The sequence below is a fragment of the Salvia hispanica genome, chromosome 6, assembly GCF_029641045.1.
Source record: "Salvia hispanica isolate PSC_SH4W2 chromosome 6, Shi_PSC_v1, whole genome shotgun sequence".
Lineage (NCBI taxonomy): Eukaryota > Viridiplantae > Streptophyta > Magnoliopsida > Lamiales > Lamiaceae > Salvia > Salvia hispanica.
The window spans coordinates 28,924,397-28,948,514 of NC_142697.1; the positions used below are offsets into that span (position 1 = coordinate 28,924,397).

General features: G+C 38.0%; 1 protein-coding gene and 2 pseudogenes across 1 annotated transcript; all 3 read right to left on the reverse strand.

Moving 5' to 3' along the window:
• Positions 1-6,410: 6,410 nt before the first annotated feature.
• Positions 6,411-9,285, reverse strand: LOC125205238 (putative late blight resistance protein homolog R1A-10; annotated as a pseudogene).
• A 2,690-nt stretch (positions 9,286-11,975) lies between these two features.
• Positions 11,976-22,411, reverse strand: LOC125206200 (putative late blight resistance protein homolog R1B-16; annotated as a pseudogene).
• On the reverse strand, positions 17,153-21,309 carry LOC148923500 (uncharacterized). The gene is made up of 5 exons (XM_089060771.1): positions 20,054-21,309; positions 19,382-19,597; positions 18,261-19,162; positions 17,340-17,468; positions 17,153-17,203 (listed from the first exon to the last, which is right to left on the reverse strand). The coding sequence occupies exons 1-5, from the start codon at positions 21,186-21,188 to the stop codon at positions 17,153-17,155; spliced, it is 2,433 nt and encodes an 810-aa protein (XP_088916897.1). The 5' UTR covers positions 21,189-21,309.
• Positions 22,412-24,118: the final 1,707 nt, after the last annotated feature.

Here is a 24,118-nt window from a genome sequence, read left to right on the forward strand (position 1 = left end):
CTCTTCCACTCAAATTCTCCATCGATTCTCCACCGATCTTTCTCTTCCGCTCGAATTCACCATCAATACTCCTCTTTCGCTTGAATTCTCCATCGATTTCCCTTCTCTTCTCAAATTCTCCACCAATTCTCACTCAAAACGACAACTCTATGTCGTCGCCGCCGCCTTCTTCAGCTGCGCCTAAAGTTCATTTGATTCACTTTGTTGCCGCCTTCTTATGGTTGCTCATTACGCCATTGCCTTCGATTCAACATGCCTAATGCCTTCAATTAAGTTCGTCGACCTATTTATTAGAGGAACGATTCATTTAACCGATTTTATTTGCATTTCAGTTTAATGATAGAGTCATATTATGCTTATAGTGATGGAGTCAGTTTAACGATGAAGTCATATTATGCTTATTCATTTTAGTTTACAATGAACTAGAATGTAGAAACGTGAGTATACTGTTTTCACATATGCTTAGAGTGAAGTGTTTGTGATGCATACTTCTAGTGCTCTGTTTTTTCATTTTAGTGAAGTAAAACATGCTTAGAGTGAAGTATTCTATGGTTAGAGTGAAGTGTTTGTGATGCATGCTTAAAGTGTTCCATTTTATTATTTTAGTGATGTAAAACGTACTTTGAGTGAAGTGTTTGTGATCCATGCTTAAAGTGTTTTGTTTTATCATTTCAGTGAAGTAAAACATGCTTAGAGTGAAGAATTCCATGCTTAAAGTGAAGTATTCTATGCTTAGAGTGACGTGTTTGTCATTCATGCTTATGTGCACTATTTTATCATTTCAGTGAAGTAAAACGTGCTTAGAGAGAAGTAATTTATTGTTAGAGTGAAGTGTTTGTGATACATGCTTAAAGTACACTATTTTATCATTTCAGTGAAGTAAAATGTGCTTAGAGTGAAGTATTCCAGTGTTAGACTGAAGTATTTGTGATCCATTCTTAAAGTGCTCTTTTTTATCATTCCAGTGAAGTAAAATGTGCTTAGAGTGAAGTATTCCATGGTTAGAGTGAAGTGTTTGTGATGCATGCTTATAGTGCTCTGTTTTTTCATTTTAGTGAAGTAAAACGTGCTTAGAGTGAAGTATTTCATGCTTAGAGTGAAGTGTTTGTCATCCATGCTTATGTGCTCTGTTTTATCATTTCAGTGAAGTAAAACGTGCTTGGAGTGAAATATTCTAGTGTTAGAGTGAAGTGTTTGTGATCCATGCTTAAAGTATTCTGTTTTATCATTTCAGTGAAGTAAACGTGTTTAGAGTGAAGTATTTCAGTGTTAGAGTGAATTGTTTGTAATCCATGTTTATAGTGCTCTGTTTTTTCATTTTAGTGAAGTAAAACATGTTTAAACTGAAGTATTTCATGCTTAGTGAAGTGTTTGTCATTCATGCTTAAGTGCACTATTTTATCATTTCAGTGAAGTAAAACGTGCTTAGAGTGAAGTATTTCATGGTTAGAGTGAAGTGTTTGTGATCCATGATTAAAGTGCACTATTTTATCTTTTCAGTGAAGTAAAATGTGCTTAGAGGGAAGTATTCCAGTGTTAGAGTGAAGTGTTTGTGATCCATGCTTAAAGTGCTCTGTTTTATCATTTCAGTGAAGTAAAACGTGCTTAGAGTGAAGTATTCCATCGTTAGAATGAAGTGTTTGTGATCCATGCGTATAGTGCACCATTTTATCATTTTAGTGAAGTAAAATGTTTTTACAGTGAAGTATTTCACGCTTCGAGTGAAGTGTTTGTAATCCATGTTTATAGTGCACTATTTTATCATTTCAGTGAAGTAAAATGTGCCAGTGAATTATTTTACCTTAATAGTGAATCAAATTATGGTTATAGTGAAGTATATGATGCATGTTTTACAGTGTTATGTTTTATTCGTTACAGTGAAGTACATTGAGCATATTGTAAAGTATACGATGCTTTTATTGATGTTTAATATTTCAATAGATGAAACATTGGCAGCAATGAAAGACAAGTTTATACCAATTGACAAACTTAAAGGTTCCATGCAATAATTTGAGTCTATTATGATTATATATGCATGTGAAAAGAATGAATCTTCTAATTTTATGTATTTCTGTAGAACAAATGAAACAACCAATAGGTGATAAAGATTTGACAAATGGGGCAGCTGTTGCAGAAGGAAGGTCGAAGAATAGAGAGGATATGCCTCCAAAACAAGAAACAGAAGCTTCTACTGAAAGAAGGACAAAGAATAGGGAGGATAGACCTCCACAACAAGATACTTGCGACAACATCGAAGCATTATGAAGAATATAGCAAAAACATGGACATAGATGTGGAAAAAATTATTGTAAACTTCAAGCATTCATGAAAAATTGTAGATACTTGATGAAGTTCATAATATGTGCCATTTAGTTCACTACAAACCCATTCACTTCATTCAAATTCAATAGCTAGTTCTTATTTTACATTAATATTATGTTCACTATTTACCTTACTATAGAACCTATTTACTTCATTATAGAGCATATTTACTTCACTATAAAGCATATTTACTTCACCATAATACACTAGTTCACTGTAAGGTAAATATAATTCACTGTGAAGGTAATATACTTCACTACATGGACAATATAAGTGAACTAAAGACTTGTAAGCAGTGAAATAAACACATGTAAAAGTGAACATATTCGCACTTGAGCAGAACACAAAAGACATGTTTGCAACGAGATAAAAACCACTAAAAAGTGAACTAAAAACGAGTCATTAGTGCACTAAACATGCTACAAAGTGAACTATTTCTGTCCTGTGCCTAATGTCCAATCTCTTAGCAGTCCACATTTTCGACTTGGTTCCATTGATAATCTCAGTGCCTCTGTTTTTGTCTTCTCTTTCACCTTTTTTATCCATTTTTACGCGTATCAAACCCAACATGTCGAGCGTGATTGTTATAGAAGTCCAATGCACGATCAAGAGTGATAAACTCTGTCCAATTCTTGGCTTTAAATCTTCGAGACATTTTGGCACGTAAATCACTGTTGTATAAAAAAAACAACATTATATTTCACTATTAGTTACATATACTTCACTATATGAAATATTCACATCACTGTTCGCAATAAATCATTGTTGTATAAAAAAACAATTTATACTTCACTATATGCTCAATATAGTACACTATATCCTCAATATACTTCATTGGAATGAAAAAACAAAACACTATAAGGCATGCATCATATACTTCAATATAACCATAATTTGATTCACTGTAAAGGTAAAATACTGCACTGTAAGCACAATATAGTTCATTATATCCTCAATATACTTCACTGGAATGAAAAAACAAAACACTATAAGGCATGCATCATCTACTTCATTATAACTATAATTTGATTCACTGTAAATGTAAAAGACTCCCTCCGTCCAACAATAGTAGTCCCATTTCTAATGAGCACGGGTTTTAATACGAGTTGGAGTGTGTAATAAATGGGGTGTGATAGTGGAATTTGGGACCCACATCAATTGTGTTCAATTTTTTCTTTCATCTTAACTGTAAAACAAAAAAGCTGCCAACCTTTTTTTTATGTTGCTTAAACGTTTTTTAATGTCATTAATTACAATGACATTTTTAATATTCCTATTTTTAAAACGTTCAATCACATAAATGAAAAACTGAAAAGAAAAAGATTGCTCAAAATGTAAAAACTGCTAATTCAACAAGATTAGTTCAAAATACATGGAGGGAAATAGAAATTTCTACTCTCCCTTTACATAATTTTTGGAGGAGAATTCGAACTAAAAAAATGAAAGTTTCAAAGTGCTATAAATATTCAACTTTATACATTTAAGAGACCTTCTATCAACTCCAAAACTCAAAATCTCCAAAAAAAACATCCTAAACAGCTGCAGTTATAAATCCCTCAGAAAAATTTCATCATAGGGATACAGAATGGGCAGAGGACAACTCTATACTTGAACAACAACATTAAGAACAATGTGTTGCAGTTCTTACTCAAGCACTGTAATGGAGGCAGCAGATACATTTAACATCAGTATGGCAGAGCCACAAGCCTCCAAACCTGAAAAGGGGTGGCTAATACACATGATAAGCACCACAAACAATTTCCAACACCACATCAAACAGCCAACAACATCAACCATGGCCAGATTTCACAACACATCACCATGAAGGCCCTTAGAAAACTTTCATCATATGGCAGCAACACAAGCCTCCCAACCTGAATAGGGGTGGCTAATAAACATAGGACAAGCATCAAACACAATAATATCAACACAAGCCTCCAAACCAACATCAATATCAACAATAGAACATTAGAGTAGCCCTCAGATAATAATATCAACATATGACATGACAAATTCAGCAAGAAATTCCATTTAATCTGACAAAGAACAAAAAATTCATCACAGGGCAGTACATTAAGCCTCCTAACCCAAAATGGGGGTGGCTAAATCACAACACGAGCACCACAACACATTAGCAGGAACAAATAAGCCAACCAGCAAAAAATGCCACAAATAAAATCAGCCAAAGAACACCAATTTCATCATAGGGCAGTAGAACACCAACCCTTAAACCTCCTAACCCAAATTGGGGGTGGCTAAATCACATAACATTTCAAACCCTAGGAAACCCCTAAATACCCAAAATCTAAGAACCTCCAAACCCTAGATAGAGGGTGGTTCTCAGAAAACTAAGATCCTCCAAAGTGTCGAAGGTCCATTCCGGCGTCGGATTCGAACGGGAAAGAGGGGACGGCCGATTAGGGTTTTCGATTGCACCAGAGATGCAATCCATTAACGTGGGAGGAGGAGGGGGGAAGTGGAGGCGGTTGGGACGCCTTTTGCCGGAGGAGGCGGTGGCGGATGAGAAGGGGTAGGGTTCCGAGAGGTAGAGAGAGGTAGAGAGTGAGAATGGAGAGAATGAGATAAATTAATCGTTCAATGGTGTGATAGGGAGGGAGGTGGGTGGGGTGTTTTTTTTATGGCAGACATGTAAATAAGTGAGAAAGAGGAGGATAATTAAATTGTCCAAATATAGTAAGTAGAACCGGGACTCCTATTGCCGGACGGACAAAAACGGAAAAACGGGACTCCTATTGCTGGACGGAGGGAGTACTTCACTATATCCTTAATATACTTCACTGGAATGAAAACGCAAAACATTACAAGGCATGCATCATATACTTCACTGTAAGCGATAAATACTTCACTCCAAAGTATGATAATTACCTTTAGAAGTCTTAGCTTCCTCTCCCGACGATGATGAATCAGAATCGAAATAATCTTCGTCCCCACACCAGAATTGAATCCATTGATTTCTCTTTTGCGTGATTGATAAATTGGAGAAGAATGGAATCACGATGAACTGCAATGAATTGGAGAAGAATGGCGATGAATTGGACAAAATTCGCGTCGCGATGAATTGGAGAATGAATCACGTGAATGGGAGAAGAATCGCGTCGGATGACTTGAATGGAAAAACCGAATTTGAATGAATCTAATTTGGAAGGAAATCGATCATGAAATTTCGGTTCTAGATTTGATTTGGAATGGAATGATTTGATATGGAACACACGCCTCTTATGAATTTCATAATGTGATTCCAAAAATACCATTGTCTTATTTTACATTATTAAAATAAATAATATTTATTACCTTTATTTGTGTGGCTGAGATTTGTTCTCTAGTTATACACTTAAAATTAGTTAGACCTTGATCACTAATATAATGCTATTCTAAAGATGAGAAGAAAAGGAATATCAAACTCGATATTTTTTTATAAAACATTGCCCTTTGTTAGGAATATATATACAACTTCAAAGTTTGAACCGCCAAGCTCTCTAATACTTTAATTCGGAGTATTATTTCGAAAGGAAGATTGTCCCCTTGTAAATCCATTTGTTCCTCTACAATCTCTTTGACGCATTGCACGGCAGATTCACTGCAATCAACCATCAATATTTGTTTGAGCATCGGTATGTCTCCAATTTTAGACGGGATATTCTCCAACCCTTCTAAATTCAAGAAAAGCTTCTCTAGGCGTGGAAAGATGGAGCTCGTTTCTGTAGTCCAATGCTTTAGGCTACGACACGAATGCAATTCCAAGAGTTTGAGGCAAGGGAAATTCCCAATTCGGAACTAGTTTATGCATTTACGTATTTTTATTACAATATGAAATATATTTTCAATTTCTCAAAATGAATTCAGGGTGTCAAGGGACAAGGTTGGAGGGAGATTTTAACTTCACAGTCTGATATATAGTTTCCTATCTTTGGCATATTAAACACTTGAATTAAAGATGTTTTTTTTTTTTTTTTTTTCTCAAAGTAAATTTCAGTTAAATTAAAACAGAAGAAATTGATAGCAACTGAAAAGGTTAGAAGATATGCAAAATGTTGTGAATCAACAAATTACAAATATGTATATATATGTACTGGATAATCCTGCAGATATCATTATGCATAAACATGGAGTCCATTAACATGAGAAAATGCAACATATTACAAAAATATAAGAACCACGAACTCAATATTTAGAAAAATGAAATCCTGAACTCAATATTGGGACCGTACAATCTCTGCATCTCTTTCAACATTGCTAATTCTTCTTCGTTATAAGAAGACGAAAGCGCAATGTGAACAATAAATAAAGATCACCTTGTGAATCCATTTGTTCCTCTACTATCTCTTTCACAGATTTTATCGCTGATTCTCCACAACTGTATAGCGATATATTTTGGAGAGTCGATATGTATCCAATTTCAGACGGAATATTCTCCAACTCTTCCATTCGAGTTAAATGCAGCTTCTCAAGGCGTGGAAAGATGGTGCTTGCTTCTGCTGTCCAATTTTTCAGACCATCACATTCACGCAATTCCAAGTATTTGAGGCAAGGGAATTGGCCTTCAGAGATTTCCCACTTACCAGTTCCAAAACATCCACGGAACAACTTGAGCTTCTCAAGAAGGGGCAACGAAGCCATCGTTTCCAACATCGTTCCCCATTCAAAGCTACTCATCATCTCAAGAGTCAAACTCTTGAGGGTTGGAGGAAAGGTGATCTGAAACGAAAAGACTTTCCCAGTATAACCAAACCAACACGAGATATCTAGGGATTCTAATTTACACAAGTATTTAATATTGCCCAGAGAATAATAATGATCACACCCCATTTCCTTTATCCTTAAATAATGTAAGTTCAATTTCTTGATATTGGGAAATCTCTTAGCAACCTCTTCATCCCACTTGAAATTAAGTGATCCCTTAAGTACTACGAGATTTTCCATGATGACAGCATCACCCGAAGGATAAAGGGGAAGCATAGAATATATCTCAATATGCCTCAATTGAGGCATTTCCCAAATCTCATTACACCTAAATATAGATGTCCTATGAATGATCAGCGTCTGCAAATTCCAAATGTGATTGGCAGAAAAGGGGTCGTGTTCACCATCATAGTCTGCAAGGTGCCGCAAGTTAACATACCGAAACACACGAGATGTCCATGCTTGTGTTGTCCTCAACAATCCCAAATTTCGGCACCATGGAACTTTAAATTCGCTATCTTGGCAAATAATGGAACGAGCATGTGACATAGATTTCAAGTCATCGACGACTTTCGTCTTTGAAGTGTTCCAGCGTATGACAATGCGACGATGGTTCTCTATGCTTCTAGGACTAGATTCTCCTATCACGTGGTAAAACCCTTCCTTCTTGCCCTAGTTCATGCATAAGTCTCTTACCAGATCATGAACTTTGACTTGTTTTATGTTTCCAGTAGACCCCAACTCCTCAACTAGAATGACATTTCTATCAACTAAGTCCTTTAAGAACCCTTTCCCAATTGTTTCCAAACTTTTGCCATCTATTGGTTTAAGAAACCCTTCGCCTACCCATGACTTGATGAGCTCTGAGGTGCGAACCTTTTCATCTTCCTCAAACACACCCATATATAAAAAACAAGGCTTTAAGTAGACTGGCAAATGATCATAGCTTATTTTCAACAATCTCAATCAATGCTTATTATTGTCTAAACTTACTAGTGAAATTAAGTTGTTCCGTATTGATTTCCAACTCTCTAGGGTGTGTTCCATATTTTTCAGAATACCTCCAACTACAACAATTGATAGAGGAAGTCCTCTACAATTGTATGCAATTTCTTTTCCAACTTTTTCCAATTCAAGAGGAAAATGTTCCTCTCCAAACACAGTTTTGGATAGTAGGACCCAACTATTGGGCTCATCAAGAAACTCCATTGAATGGCTATAATGATTGTTTAATTTAGAACTCAATTGGGATAGCCTAGTCATCACCATTATTCGACTGTGATTCTCATTGTTAGGAAACGAATGCTGAATCTCGTCCCAAGACTCAATATTCCACACATCATCCATTACAATTAGAAACCTTCTACCAAACAAATATTTGTGGAGCTCTAATCCTAATTCGGCTTCACTCCTTTCACTTAATTGTTCCTTTTTTCGGTTAGTGGCTTGAGAAACAAGTTCACATAGAATTTCTCTAGTGTTGTAGTGTTCAGAAATAGTAGCCCAAGCACGAATATCAAAACGCTCTTTAATAACTTGTTTGGAATAAACAGTTTGAGCAAGGGCGGTCTTACCAATTCCGCCCATACCTGTTATGGGGATGACTTGGCGACCGGATTCATATGATATGAGCTTTTCCATGATTCCACGCAAGACATGATCAGAGAACACCATCATGCCACCACTTTTCTTCATACTAGAAGAAGGGACGAATCTACGTGGTTGATCACGGAGCACCACCACCTTCTCTGTGTTGGTCTCCAACGCCACTCTCTTGATCAGATCCATTTCTTCTATCACGTTTTCTACCTCCCGATACAACTCGATTCGTTCATCATTATCATCACTGTGGTTTGCAGAGACATTTCTCAGAAACCAATTGAAGAAGCTTTTGATTTTGGTGGCTATGGATCTACTGTGCTGAATCTTGTCAACTATATGGGATTCGATAGCATCTTCAGCCGCATAAGCTGCATCAGCGATACGCATCTCCAATGGATCTACCTCATCGCTGTCAGAAACAGGTGGCATGTAATCTTTGAGAAATTCTTGCAGGAAGAGAGCATTTTCAGTGAGGGATTGAATTTGGTTTTGGCGGAGAGAGATGGGTGGGGAGTGATGGTGTTGGATATCATCTATAAGTTGCATTAGAGAAAGTAAGGCTGCATAGGCTGCCATGATCTAACTCAAACACAGTTTTCTCTAAGAATGTTGGCTGAGAATTTGATAGATCATTGATTATCTTCTTCTGACACAATGTTTAACAACACCTTAATTTAGTGGTTATGAATAATGAGTATGAAGATAAGATCAGATGGAATGTTGACCACAGACAATTCAATCTCTCAACTGCAATCCGTGACCACATTAATTTAGTTTTTGTCTCTCTCAATCTAATCTATCAACAACGTATTTTCACTTTGCTTAATTAAGTAGTAAAATGGAAACTAGCCAAAATTGTTGAATAGAATAATTTAGTAAATATTCGTACAAAATCAAATGTTCATGGGTTAGAGCAAATTGAGCAACCTTCAATTTTCCAACAACTCCAATTGTTCGATGTAGTATGTGAATTTGGAATTTTGTTATATTTTTATTAATTAGATTCAATGAAAAATAATCTCGTTTTCAATGCTTACATGGTTTTAATTTCTTTTTCAAAACAAAATTAATTTTGGTAAATGGTATGCTTCAGTGTCGTGTGCATAATCAAATAAATAGGATATTCGTATATTTACATGTCATAGTAAAAAGTTACGTGCAACATCAAAAATGTCAAGTTTTTTTAATATTTTACTATTAAGTTAATACACTTTGCTACTATTTATACATTAACTTAACAAAATGACTGCTTAATTTTGTCTTATTATCGAAACATGCAGTAGCACAAGTCTTGATAATTTTTTGAAATTTAGAGTTTCTAGTTTTAGTTCTTAGATTTTACTACCTCCGCCCCATAACAAGTGTCACATTTTACAATTTTGGTCTGTTCCATAATAAGAATCACATTTCACTTTTAGCATAAATAATAAATAGACATCACATTCCACTAATCAATTGTACTCATATTTTATTATAAAACTAATATATATAACTCCTAATCCACTAACTTGTTTTACCCATTTTTTTATATTTATTAAAATCCACGCCCACACTAAATGTGACACTTAATGTGGGACGAAGGCAATAGTTATTAGTCACTAATTATTGATTATTTTGCTGTTTATACTTTAGAATTTAATTTAAGCTCTATATTTTAGTTGAATTGGATAACAATGCACTTACATTTAGGCCCAAGTAATAAAAATAGCCCAAACCCAGTAAAACTAAACGCTGACTCAGCAATCAGCTCGATATTTGGAGGGAAAATTCGAATTCAAGCGAGTTAACGGATCAAAGGAAGTATTTTAGTAAATATTCATTCATCGATTTATTCATGCGATCAAGCAAATTGAATAACCTTCAATTTTCCCCACAACTCGAAATGTTCGGGAATTATAAATTAGTAGGGCTATTTTAACAAGAACATGGGATTGTTGTTTCGGGGTTTAGAGTCGAGCCCGCGTGTTGAGCATCAACGAGTTGCGTCTATACAAGGTGAATTCGCCGGAGAATAACATTGCAGGGAGTCATAGAGGATGGTTTACTTGGGTTAGGATTAGAAGAGACCCAAAGTCTAGGTGGTATGTGAATTTGAAATTTTATCTTATTTTAATTAATTTATTTAATGAAAATGATCTCGTTTAATTTGGTTTAAATTTTCTTCGAGTCATAGTTAATTATGGTAATTGGTACTCCATGATTCAATGTCGTGTGCAAAATCAAATCATTCGAAAATTCGTAGATTTACACGTCGCAGTAAAAAGTTGTGTGCAACACCAGAAAAATGTCCAAGTTTTTTTTTTTTTTTTCAATGTATTTTAGTGTAGTACTCCCTCCATTCCATAGTAATGGAGGCAAAACTTCTCGGCACGAAGATTAAGAAAAATTGTGTTAAGTGAGTTAAGTAAAGGGAGAATAAAGTGAAAAATGAAAAAAAGGTAGAGAGATGAGAGAGAAAAAAGTAAGAAAGAGTAAAGTAGGTATGGAAAAATGTATTGACTTTTACTAAAAAGAGAAATGACTCTATTACCGTGGAACGTACTAAAATGACAAAATGACTCTATTATTATGGAATAGAGGGAGCACTATCCTTTATATTTATATTAACTAAACAAAATTACTGCACGACGACTCAGCAAATAAGAGTGCAATTAAAGATGTATCGAAGAGAACTAGGGGTGGCAAATCGTGCGTGTCGGGTCGTTATCGTGTCGACACGATAATGACACGAACACGATAACAACAAACACGAACACGACCCGTTAAGAAAACTTCAAACACGAACACGAACACGACCCGCTACCCTCAAACACGAACACGACACGAACACGACACCAACCCATTAACGACACGAACCGTTTCGGGTCAACACGACACGAACACGACACGAACCCATTAATGACACGAAAATAAGTATTGAAAAATGAAAATAATAAGAATAATAATATTAAAATATTATGTGTTAATAAGAATAATAATATTAAAATATTATGTGTTAACGGATAACACGAACACGACACGAACACGGATAACACGAACCCGACACGAACACGACACGAACACGACACGAAATTTTCGTGTCCTTAATGGGTCGACCCGATAAGGACACGAACACGATAAGCTCTGACCCAAACCCATTAATTTCGTGCCGGTTCGTGTCGTGTTATCGTGTCGTGTCAAAAATTGCCAGCCCTAAAGAGAACATATGCAAGATGTGAATGTTTTGAAGGAAATGCAAATATGTTGAAGAAGCTTATACATAATTTGTAGAATATTACAATGCTCCGTTGAAGATGAGAGAACAAATATTTAATCAAATATTTTTTTTAAGAAAACATAAGCTCCTCTATCTACCGTTCAAATTCAATGCTAGGACCTGCCAAGCTCCGCATTGCTTCGTTCTTCGCTTCGCTAGAGGAAAGTAGAACATAAACATGAAAGGAAAGATCGTCACCTTGTAAATCCATTTGTTCCTCTACAATCTCTTTCGCAGATTTCACCACTGATTCAACACAATGCCATATCGTTATATTTTGGAGAGTGGGTATGTTTCCAATTTCAGATGGGATATTCTCCAACGCTTCTAAATCAATAAGACAGAAGCTTCTCAAGGCGTGGAAAGATGGAGCTCGCTTCGAAAGTCCAATTTTTTAGGTTGTGATATCCAAACAATTCCAAGTATCTGAGGCAAGGGAATTGGCCTTCAAAGATTTCCAACTTGCCTGTTCCAAAGCATCCCCAACGCAACTCAAACTTCTCAAGAAGGGGCAATGAACCAATCTTTTCCAACATCGTTTCCCATTCAGATACAAAGTTCATCTCAAGAGTCAAACTCTTGAGTGTTTGGGGAAAGGTGAGCTTATACAAAGAGGTATTTCCTCTAAAATCAAACGCACACGAGATATAGAGGGATTCTAATTTACACAAGCAATTAATATTGCTCATATAATAATAATCATCATCACACCCCATTCCCTTGGTTGCTAAATATTTTATCCCCAATTTCTTGATATTTGGAAACCTCTTAACCACCTCTTCATCCCACTTCAAATTAAGTGCTCCCTTAAGTACTACGAGATTCTCCATGACGAAAGAATCACTCGAAGGATCTGGCAGAAGCACAGAATACACCTCAATATGCCTCAGTTGAGGCATTTCCCAAAACTCTGTAAAAGCAAATTTAGGTGACCAAGGAACGATCAGCGTTTGCAAATTCCAAAGCTGATTGGAATAAGAAAAACTCGAGCCCATGTGTCCAAGGTGCCGCAAGTTAACATACTGAAACCCACGAGATCTGTCTGCTTGTATTGTCCTCAACAATCTAGAATTCAGGCACCGTGGAACTTTGCCATATTCGCAAATAATGGAACGAGCATGTAACATAGACTTCGAGTCATTGACGACTTTCTTCTTTGAAGTTTTCCTACGTATGACAATGCGGCGATGGCTCTTTATTCCTCTAGGACTAGATTCTCCTACCACATGATAAAACCCTTCCTTCTTGCTCTGGTTCACGCATAGGTCTCTTACCAAATCATGAACTTTGACTTGTTTTATATTTCCTGTAGACCCCAACTTGTCAACTAGAATGAGATTTCTATCAACTAAGTCCTTTATGAACCCTTTCCCAATTGTTCCCAAACTATTGCCATCTATTGGTTTAAGAAATCCTTCGCTGACCCATAACTTGATAAGCTTTGAGATGAGAATTTCTTCGTCTTCCTCAAACACTCCCATGTATAAGAAACAAGGCTTTAAGTAGACAGGCAAATGATCATAGCTCATTTTTAATAATCTCAAGCAATGTTGATCATTCTTTAAATTTACTACTGAAGTTAGGTTGTTTCTTATTGAATCCCAACATTTTTTTGTGCGCTCCATATTTTTTAAAATACCCCCCACCACAACAATTGACAGAGGAAGTCCTCTACAACTGTGTGCAATTTCCTTTCCAACTTTCTGCAAATCAAGAGGAAAGGGTTCCTCTTCAAACATAGTTTTGGATAATAGGTTCCAACTACTAGCCTCATCAAGAAACTCCATTGAATGGCTATAGTGATTGTTTAACTGAGGAGTCAGTTGTGATTGCCTAGTTGTCACCATTATTCGACTGTGATTCTCATTGTTAGGAAAGAAACGTTGAATCTCGTCCCAAGACTCAATCTTCCACATATCATCCATTACAATTAGAAACCTTCTACCAAACAAATATTTGTGGAGCTCTAATCCTAATTCGGCTGCACTCTTTTCACTTAGTTGTTTCTTGTCTTTCATAGTGGCTTGAGAAACAAGTTCACACAGAATTTCTCTCTTGTTGTATTGTTCGGAAATAGTTGCCCAAGCACAAATATCAAAATGCTCATTAATTGCTTTTTGTGAATAAACAGTTTGAGCAAGAGCGGTCTTACCTATCCCACCCATGCCTGTTATGGGGATGACTTGGCGACCGGATTCGTTAGACATGAGCTTTTCCATGATTCCATGCAATGTAACGACCCGCCCATCTAGGGTATAATAAATGCGGCGATCGTTAACTAGGCGACTTAAATGCATCAAAGATCATAGGCTAGGGTTCCATTTAAAAAGGGATTTAACCAAAGCATTAAATGAACAATTAAGTAGAGGAAGAATAATGCCTTAGCAAAGAAATCCAATAAAAGGCTATCGCAATAAATGCTCATCAGAGTTTCCAAAATAATTCCAACTGTTTCATATCCAAAATATTCCCACGAAATAAAAGTATTCATCCCAACCAAAAGATAACAATTTTTCATAAAATAGCGGAAGCGATCAAGAGAGAAGTGAGGCTATGTATGGAGACACAATGACACTTTAAGTACCAACAGATCATCTTATTATTTCCTACTCAACACCGCCGCCCGCTCGCCACCGCTCAACCTGCACATAGGGAAAACACATGCAGGGCTGAGTACTTATAATCATACTGAGTGGGCTCATTGCCGAAAACAGTTTTATCACAATTATAGTTATCATGCCATTTTCAAGTGTCCATCGGGGTTTTAACTTTAGAAAGACCCGAGGCACCAAAATATATTCTTTCTCAAATATCACGGTCGCGCAACCATTTTTCTCATCGACGTTTACCATATCCTCATTCTACATGACAAGGAATGCGGCCGCAATCCAGGTCACTAGACCGGCCAACCCGTACGCTGACACTCGGTCTAACATTGGTGTACACTAACCCAAGTAGAGTTTGCGGCTCTACAAGGATCCGAATTCGATTAAATCAATAGTGGCATAGCCACGAGGGATAGGCACGACAAAATAAATTAAGGCATGATAACACATATCTCATTCTCATCAATATCAGTTTAAGACAATGTCCTTATTTTAAAAGAAAGCCCACCTCGTCGGCTTATCTCGCAAGTATTCTCTTCTCCTCGTTTATCACGCTGAGAACGCGAAGTATCACCTTTAAATTAGGCGTATCACAAATCAGTTTCAATCATTGATTTCAAATCATGCATGTTTCCCATATTTCCCTTTTTCCCATCGATTACTTTCAAAATCATCAATCAAAATCAAAGTATGTTCATCATATCGTTTTTATTCAAATAGCAACTCCAAAATCACCATTAAATCGTGTCACGCATGAGTGTTCCACACACACAACACACGCACACGAACACCACACTTGTGCACGCATGCCGAGGCATGCGCGCGCACACACACACACACGGTCATATACACATACACATCCATGCATCCCCATTTCATCAATTTATTTCCCCTTCACTCAATCTAAATGCATGTGGACTCAAGAATACCGATTAATCGGTAGAAGAAGAGGAGATCAAAAATTAAAGTATCTTTTCCAAAAGAACGAACGGTAGAAACAAGGAATTAGTCTTGATTCTTCAATAATCTCTTGAATTTCACTTGAATTCTTCTCAATTGATGAAGAAATCTTGTAGAAAACTTGTAGAAAACTTGGAGAGAGTGGGGAGAGAATTTTCGAAAATATTGGGGAGTGGGAGGCGCCGGTTTTTGTGATCTCTAGGGTTAGGGTTTCTCTCTTATTTATAGAGTCACAAATAATAATATCCCATAATTAAATAAACCAAGATTTGGAAGATATGGAGAGATTTGTTGGTTGCAAATGGCGTGAAGTAGGGGAGAAATATAGGGAATTCGAATTTCTTGGCTATTTTATTAGCCTATGATTTATATTCAAATATTTCACGGAGTAGAATAATATATCACGGAACAAGAAAATAATTAAATCTCCCCAATATATATATCAAAAGTGGCGTGTATTTTTCCTCTTCCAACAAGGAATAAATTCAAATCCTAATTCAATTAGGATATGCAATATCTTCTTAGATTTGGCAAGATATGGTAGGATATTCTAGCATATTTATATTTATTCATGGAGTAGAATAAATAAGAGATCAAATAAAATAATCACAAATTCTTTCTTTTCCAATACTATGAGATTTTCGAAAATCTCATGAAGAGTAATTCATGGGGGCCGAAAATTATGATATAATAAGGAATAATCGGACTTTGGATTTAATTTGGATAATTCTCCCAAACAAATAATTAAATCCAAGAAAAATAGGATTTCTTCTCCAAATAAAATAATGGCCGAAAATTCCACATGATTTAGTAATGCTCCTATTAAATTCTCACTCATCCCTTAGGAAAAAAAATAATCCACCACAATTATATTTCTCCGCATCAAATATTCACACCAAATCAATCATCTCCTTATTTCCTCTTCTTTTTTCTCAACGCACTGACCTTTCAACGACCACGTCATATTTTTCCCATCTTTGACTATTCAATAGCCACGTCAACATTTCAACAAGTTGACTATTCAACTCAATCTAAATTCTCATACGCAATTAGGTCACAAAGACACTATGCAATTAATTACTCATCAAATAATCCACATATCATAGCATTTAAGGCATTTAATGCAAAAATTTTATAACTCGAAAATTAGGGTTTGAAAAAGTGGGGCGTTACATTCCACCACCCTTAAAAGAAATTTCGTCCTGAAATTTGGTACCTCATGGGAAAAGTTCCGGGTACAGTTCCTTCATCTTGTCTTCAAGCTCCCACGTGGCTTCTTCATATTCGTGGTTCCTCCATAATACTTTCACGCTTGCAATGGATTTATTTCTCAAGTTCTGAACCTTCCGGTCCAAGATCATTTGGGGTCTCTCTTCGTAGCTCAAGTCGGAATTCAACGCGACTTCTTCATAGTGAATCACGTGCTTCGGATCGAACACATATTTTCGCAACTGCAATACGTGAAAGACGTTGTGCACGTTTCCAAGACTTGGCGGTAGCGCCAATCGATAGGCTACGGGTCCTATTCCTTCTAGAATTTCGTAAGGCCCGATAAAACGTGGTTTCAATTTCCCTTTAACACCAAAACGTGTTATCCCCTTCGATGGGGACACTTTAAGAAAAACTTTATCACCGGCTTGAAACTGTAAGTCAGTTCGTCGGACGTTAGCGTATGACTTTTGTCTGTCCTGGGCTTCCTTTATTCTCACACGAATTTGTCGAACGACTTCAACCATTTCTTCGACCGCATCGGGTCCTAGCACCCGTCGCTCTCCAACTTCATCCCAGTAGAGCGGCGATCTACATTTTCTTCCGTATAAGGCTTCATATGGCGCCATGTTGATTGTTGCTTGGAAGCTGTTATTGTAAGCAAATTCAATCAGCGGTAGTACGGTCTCCCAACTTCCACCGCGGTCGAGTATCACGGCTCTCAACATATCCTTGAGAGTTTGGATCGTCCTCTCGGATTGCCCATCGGATTGCGGGTGAAATGCCGTGCTAAAATTCAATCTTGTTCCAAGCTCGCGTTGCAGACTAATCCAAAATTTCGATGTGAACTTCGGGTCACGATCGGACGTAATTGTCACTGGGACTCCCTGCAATCGCACGATCTCCTTTATGTAGATCCGAGCCAGCTTGCTCGATCCATGGGTTACCGGAATCAGTATGAAATGCGCACTCTTGGTAAGGCGATCTATAATCACCCAAATTGCGGTGTTCCCACTTAGGGTCTTTGGCAAGGCCGTCACAAAATCCATGGCGATGTGCTCCCATTTCCACTCGGGTATCTCTAATGGTTGTAATTTTCCATGCGGTCGTTGATGTAATGCCTTCACCTGTTGGCAGGCTAAGCAACGTTCCACAAATGCCGCAATATCTCTCTTCATGCCATTCCACCAAAAGGACTTTTTCAAGTCTTGGTACATCTTCGTGCTTCCAGGGTGGGCAGTGTATGGAGTTTCATGAGCTTCACTCATGATCTCGTTTTTAAGTTCCTCGTTGTTTGGCACGCACAACCTTCCTTCAAAGGTGAGGGCATTGTCGGACTCCTCACTAAATTTTCCGGATTCACCGGTTCTCACTTCAATTCGGATTTCCTCTAATTCCGCATCCATCCGTTGCGCTGCAATGATTCTCGTTTTCAGATATGGTTTAACCACCAAAGTGGCAATTCGCCCTTCCACTGTTTCGGGTGTTCTTATCACTTCTAATCGCATTTTGCTAAATTCTCGTATCATGCTCTCCTCTTCCGTTAGAAAGGTAGCTATTTGCGAATGATCTCTACGGCTCAAAGCATCTGCCACAACATTTGCTTTGCCGGGGTGGTAGTTAATGCCACAATCGTAGTCCTTCACTAGTTCGAGCCATCTTCGTTGTCGCATATTCAAGTCTCTCTGCTCGAAGAAATACTTTAAGCTCTTGTGGTCCGTAAAGATTTCACATCTAACTCCGTAGAGATGATGCCTCCAAATCTTTAGGGCATGTACCACTGCTGCTAACTCCAAATCGTGCGTTGGGTAATTCAACTCGTGTGGTCTTAATTGTCGTGACGCGTAGGCGATCACTTTATTATTTTGCATCAATACGCATCCTAATCCGACCTTCGAAGCGTCGGTGTAGACTACGTAGTTCACTCCAGACTCGGGCACAGCTAACACTGGCGCGGTTGTCAACTTTTCCTTCAAGAGTTGAAAGCTTGCTTCACACTCTGGGGTCCAATTCACCTTGACTCCCTTCTTGAGTTGTTGCGTCATTGGTCTCGCTATCTTGGAGAATCCTTCAATGAATCTTCGGTAGTATCCTGCCAATCCTAGGAAACTCCGAATTTCGTTTGGTGTTGAAGGCGACTTCCATCGTTGTACCGCCTCAACCTTGGCGGGGTCCACTCGGATTCCTTCTGCCGACAAAATGTGTCCTAGAAAATTCACTTCCCTCAGCCAGAATTCACACTTGCTGAATTTGGCGTACAACTTCTCGGTCCTCAACGTTTCCAACGTGATTCGTAGGTGCTCCTCATGCTCCTTCTCGTTCCTTGAGTAGACTAGCACGTCATCTATGAAGACTAAAACGAATTTATCCAAGTACGGATGGAATATTCGATTCATCAAATCCATGAACACCGCTGGGGCATTCGTCAATCCAAACGACATCACCACAAACTCGTAGTGGCCATATCTGGTGCGAAACGCAGTCTTGGGTATATCCTCCCTTCGAACTCGTAGCTGGTGATATCCGGACCTCAAGTCCATTTTTGAAAAGACTCCTGCTCCTCGCAGTTGGTCAAACAAGTCGTCTATCCTTGGCAGTGGATACTTGTTCTTAAGAGTCAACTTGTTTAACTCCCTATAATCGATGCACATCCTCATTGATCCGTCCTTCTTCTTCACGAAAAGTACTGGTGCGCCCCATGGCGAGACACTAGGTCTAATGAAACCTAAGTCCATGAGTTCTTGGAGTTGTATCTTTAATTCCTCCAACTCTTTTGGCGCCATTCGATATGGTGCCTTTGATACGGGTGCGGCTCCCGGTTCAAGGTCAATTGTGAACTCCAATTGACGATCTGGCGGTGGTCCAGGTAACACTTCTGGAAAAACGTCTGGAAATTCTTGCACGACAGCAACATCTTCCATCTTCTTTTCGTTCTTCTCCTCTCCATGGAGGTAGACAAGATAGGCAGTTCGCCCCTTTTTCATCATTGTGGTCGCTTGAAGCGCGGATATAATGGCGGTGCGCCGGTTCATCGAGATTCCGTGGTATATGGTGGGTTCGCTTCCCGGAGCTTGTAGAGATATCTGCCTCTCCTTACAACGAATCGTCGCAAAGTTCGTTGTCAGCCAGTCCATTCCCAAGATTATATCGATATCCTCCATCTTTAGGACTCGTAAGTCGTGAGCAACTATCTTAAGTTCTCCCATAACAATTTCTATGTTCGAGCACGTTCTAGATATTTCTATCATTCCTCCTACTGGTGAGGACACCATCATTCTACGTTCAGATTCGCTAGTAGGCAAGCTCAAAGTGCGCACACATAATTCAGATATAAACGAGTGCGATGCGCCCGTGTCAAACAACACAACAACAAGGGTGTTGAGAATTTTGCCCATACCTGTCAAATTTCCTTTCCCACGATCGTCTTGTTCCTTCTTCGGCTTCTTTTGTTCCAGCGCGGACGCTCTAGCTTGGGGAGGAAGTCTGGGGCGGTGAGGTTGTTGTTGCCGCGATGATGAGTCGCGATTTCCTCCTGATTCACTTTGCGGTGCCCTCGCTTGTTGACGGGATCCCTGATCGTTCCGTCTCGATCCTGATCCTATCTTGTTATTTGGACACTCCCTAGAGAAGTGACCGTTTCCTCCACAAGTGTAGCACTTGATCACGTTCTGGTACCGGTATTCTCCGAAATGGTACTTAGAGCACACATTGCATTGTGGTGCCCTCGGTCGGTAGTCTCCTCTCTGGCTAGACGTACGCTGCCCTCCTTCGTACTGGGACCGATGCTGGCTCGACTGGTGCCGTTTTCCATCGTGTGAAGCTCTAGGCTCATCCCACTTCCGTTTCTCTCTGGAGTAGTGCGGTGGGGGTAAAGACGAAGTAGTATTCTCCTTGGCTTTCTCCTTAGGCATTGCTGCCTCAATATCTAGCGCAAGTGCTAGTTCGGTGTAGGGGAGTCTCCCTCGGCTGGCCAACGACATTCTTATCTCGGGTTTTAGTCCCTCACGGAACTTGTCGGATAGCTTCTCGTCGGTGTCGACTTGGTCGGGGGCGTACCGTGTCATGCTGTTGAGCGCTCGATCGTACTCGGTCACCGTCATGCGTCCTTGTGTCAGATTGTGGAATTCCGCTGCCTTTGCTTTCCGATAGCTCTTCGGCACATACTTGTTGTATATTTCCGTCTTGAATCCTTCCCACGTCATCGCCTCTACTTGGTCTCGTGGCGTAGTCTTCGTTCTAGTATCCCACCAAAAGTCGGCTGCCTCAGTCAGCTGATGGGTCACACAACTCATGCGTTCTCTATCGTTGCATCTCAAAATCGCGAAGATGCGCTCTATTGCCCGGATCCAAGATTCAGCCTTGGACGGTTCTCCCAATCCATCAAACACAGGCGGCTTTTGCTCCAAGAATAGTTTCACGATTTCTCGATCGATCGGAGGCGGCGGAGGAGGTGGAGGATGCGGAATAGGTTGTGACACGCTGTCCTCTTCCTCGGTTTGAGGAGTTTGTTCTCGGTGGCGTCTTGGTGGCATTCTGATTTATCAACACAAAACATTCCCATGATTCTAACAATAGTCACGTGGTATAGTTGAATAACAAGGCTCGTGGGTCAATTGTTTTAGAATATATAATAAGGAATAATCGAACTTTAGATTTAATTTGGATAATTCTCCCAAACAAATAATTAAATCCAAGAAAAATAGGATTTCTTCTCCAAATAAAATAATGGCCGAAAATTCCACATGATTTAGTAATGCTCCTATTAAATTCTCACTCATCCCTTAGGAAAAAAAATAATCCACCACAATTATATTTCTCCGCATCAAAAATTCACACCAAATCAATCATCTCCTTATTTCCTCTTCTTTTTTTTCAACGCACTGACCTTTCAACGGCCACGTCATATTTTTCCCATCTTTGACTATTCAATAGCCACGTCAACATTTCAACAAGTTGACTATTCAACTCAATCTAAATTCTCATACGCAATTAGGTCACAAAGACACTATGCAATTAATTACTCATCAAATAATCCACATATCATAGCATTTAAGGCATTTAATGCAAAAATTTTATAACCCGAAAATTAGGGTTTGAAAAAGTGGGGCGTTACATGCAAGACATGATCAGAGAACACCATCATGCCACCACTCTGCTTCTTAGTGGAAGAAGAGACCAATCTACACGGTTGATCATGGAGCACCACAACCTTCTCTGTATTGGTCTCCATCGCCACTGCCTTGATCCGATCCATTTCATCTATCACATTTTGTACATCTTCATACAACTTGGCCGGTTCATCATCAATATCATCATGTTTTGATGAGACATTTCTCGGATCCTTTGAACCTAGAAACCAATTGAAGAAGCGTCTGAGTTTGGTTGCTTCGGGTTTATTGTGCTGAATCTTGTCAACAATATGAGATTCGATAACATCCTCGGCCGCATAAGCTGCATCAGCAATACGCATCTCCAGTGGATCTGCTTCATCGCTATCAGAAACAGGAGACCTGTAAGCTTGGAGAAATTGTTGCAGAAAGGTAACATTTTCAGTGAGAGATTGAATTTGGTGTTTGTCAAGAGAGATGGGTGGGGAGTGATGGTTCTCGATGTCATCTATGAGACGCATTAGAGAGAGCAAAGCTGCATAAGCTGCCATGATCTAACTGCAACACAGTTTTCTCTAAGAAGGTTGGATAAGAATTTGATAGAATCTGTATTTAGCTTATATGTTGAAGAACACACTTATACTATAAGTTATGAATGATAAAATATGATTTATGATATTTCTGAGTAGATTCAAAACAGTGGGTAGGTTTTGTGTTGATCCAATTCTTGAATTTTGAAAAAATGATTTAAAGATTATCAAGTTGGTTGGCAAGCTGTCATATTCCATTTCTTTTGTTTGGATCTGATTGATATTTTACAAGGGAAAAACTACAATTATAAAACACTACTCCCTCCGTCCCGCTTAAGATGACACGTTTTCCTTTTTAATTTGTCTCAACTAAGATGACACATTTCCTTTTTTGGATACTTTCTCTCTCCAATTAATACATTCAGCTACTTTTTCTCACTCCTATTAAAATATTATCTTTCTTTATCTCTCTACTTTAATACTTATACTCATCTTTTCTCTCTTCAATTAAACACTTTAACCAATAACTCATAAAATTCCGTGCCGGCTAAGCAATGTGTCATCTTAGCCGGGACGGAGGGAGTACATAACTAGAAAATTAGTTCATTTTACAATGGTCAAAGTCGTGTCCGGTTAAGATAGTTTGACCAGGTTGTACAAATAAGAAAATGTTTAATCATGTGTAATTAAATGGTATAGGATCTGTTTACGTTCCCGAATAGAAATTCAGGATATATTTGATTCCTCTAAACTGATTTGCAATGACTGGGAAATAATATCAAATTTGTCACTTAAATATGTAGTTCTTTCTCCACTTATCTAACAAAAATATATTTTTATTAAATCTCGCACCGAAAAGAAATATCACCTAACAAGGTCGGATCATGCTACATCTAATTTACCTTATAATTGGGCTTATTGTTATTGAGTGTTAATTTCTTTTTTATTTAATTCATCATTAATTTAATTAAAGCCCACTACTATTTTTTGAGAATGTTGGATATAAATTAGCTACTAATAACACAATGTTGAAGAACACATTTATGAAGTATGAAACCTGAAATTAATGATGAATTATAAAATAGGTGAATATATGGAGCTAATTTATCATATCCCAATTGATGCACCAAGAAAAAAATATGATAAAGTTGGTTGGTATGGATCATGGAAATATTCGGTATAGATTTAAGAAAATGGGCAAGTTTCATTAAAGCAAGTCTGCCAAGTTTGAACTTAAGCTTTACTTTAAGCTCTACTTTTAAATCATCACTTTCTTAAAATGATTTCTTATTAATTTGCTAAGCTTTTAAGGGTCCCACATGCCTCAAGAAGATTGTTGCTATGCATGTTATTTTTCAACTTACCAAAGAAAGAATTTATAATTAAAATATAATTTTAATGAACACTTAACTGTACAATTTTAATAAAACTTGCAGGAAGAACACACACATGAGTTAGGAAAGTTGAAACGATGAATTATTGGTGTTGAATTTTAATTGGGATTCATCGAGTCAGCCCAACGGTCAAGCCCACTTATTATTCGGCCCAATAATCAGGCCCACCTAATTTTATTAGTCAAGCTAGGAATAGAGAAGAGCGAGCTCAAAAAATTCTTCAACAGAAACAAAATTAACGACAGACTGAGACGACAAAGAGGTAAGCTTCTGCCATCGTTGTTGCTTAATTTAATTTTTTCTGATTTTGGATTTATGTTTTAAGAATTTTCTGATGTTAGATTTGGATTTTAGGGCTTTTTTTTTGTGATGAATGACTTGTTTTATATTGCTCTTTTAATTGCCAATAAGTTGATGTATTTATAATCAC

What these genes read in the sequence shown, in the direction of transcription:
- LOC148923500 (XM_089060771.1), bottom strand. Translation starts at nt 21,188, where the DNA reads ATGCCACCAAGACGCCACCGAGAACAAACTCCTCAAACCGAGGAAGAG. An exon ending in TTAACTACCACCCCGGCAAA is followed by an intron (nt 17,469 to 18,260) that starts GCAAATGTTGTG and finishes CTGCAACGCGAG; the next exon opens with CTTGGAACAAGATTGAATTT. An exon ending in GCGGTGGAAGTTGGGAGACC is followed by an intron (nt 17,204 to 17,339) that starts GTACTACCGCTG and finishes GACGGGTGCTAG; the next exon opens with GACCCGATGCGGTCGAAGAA.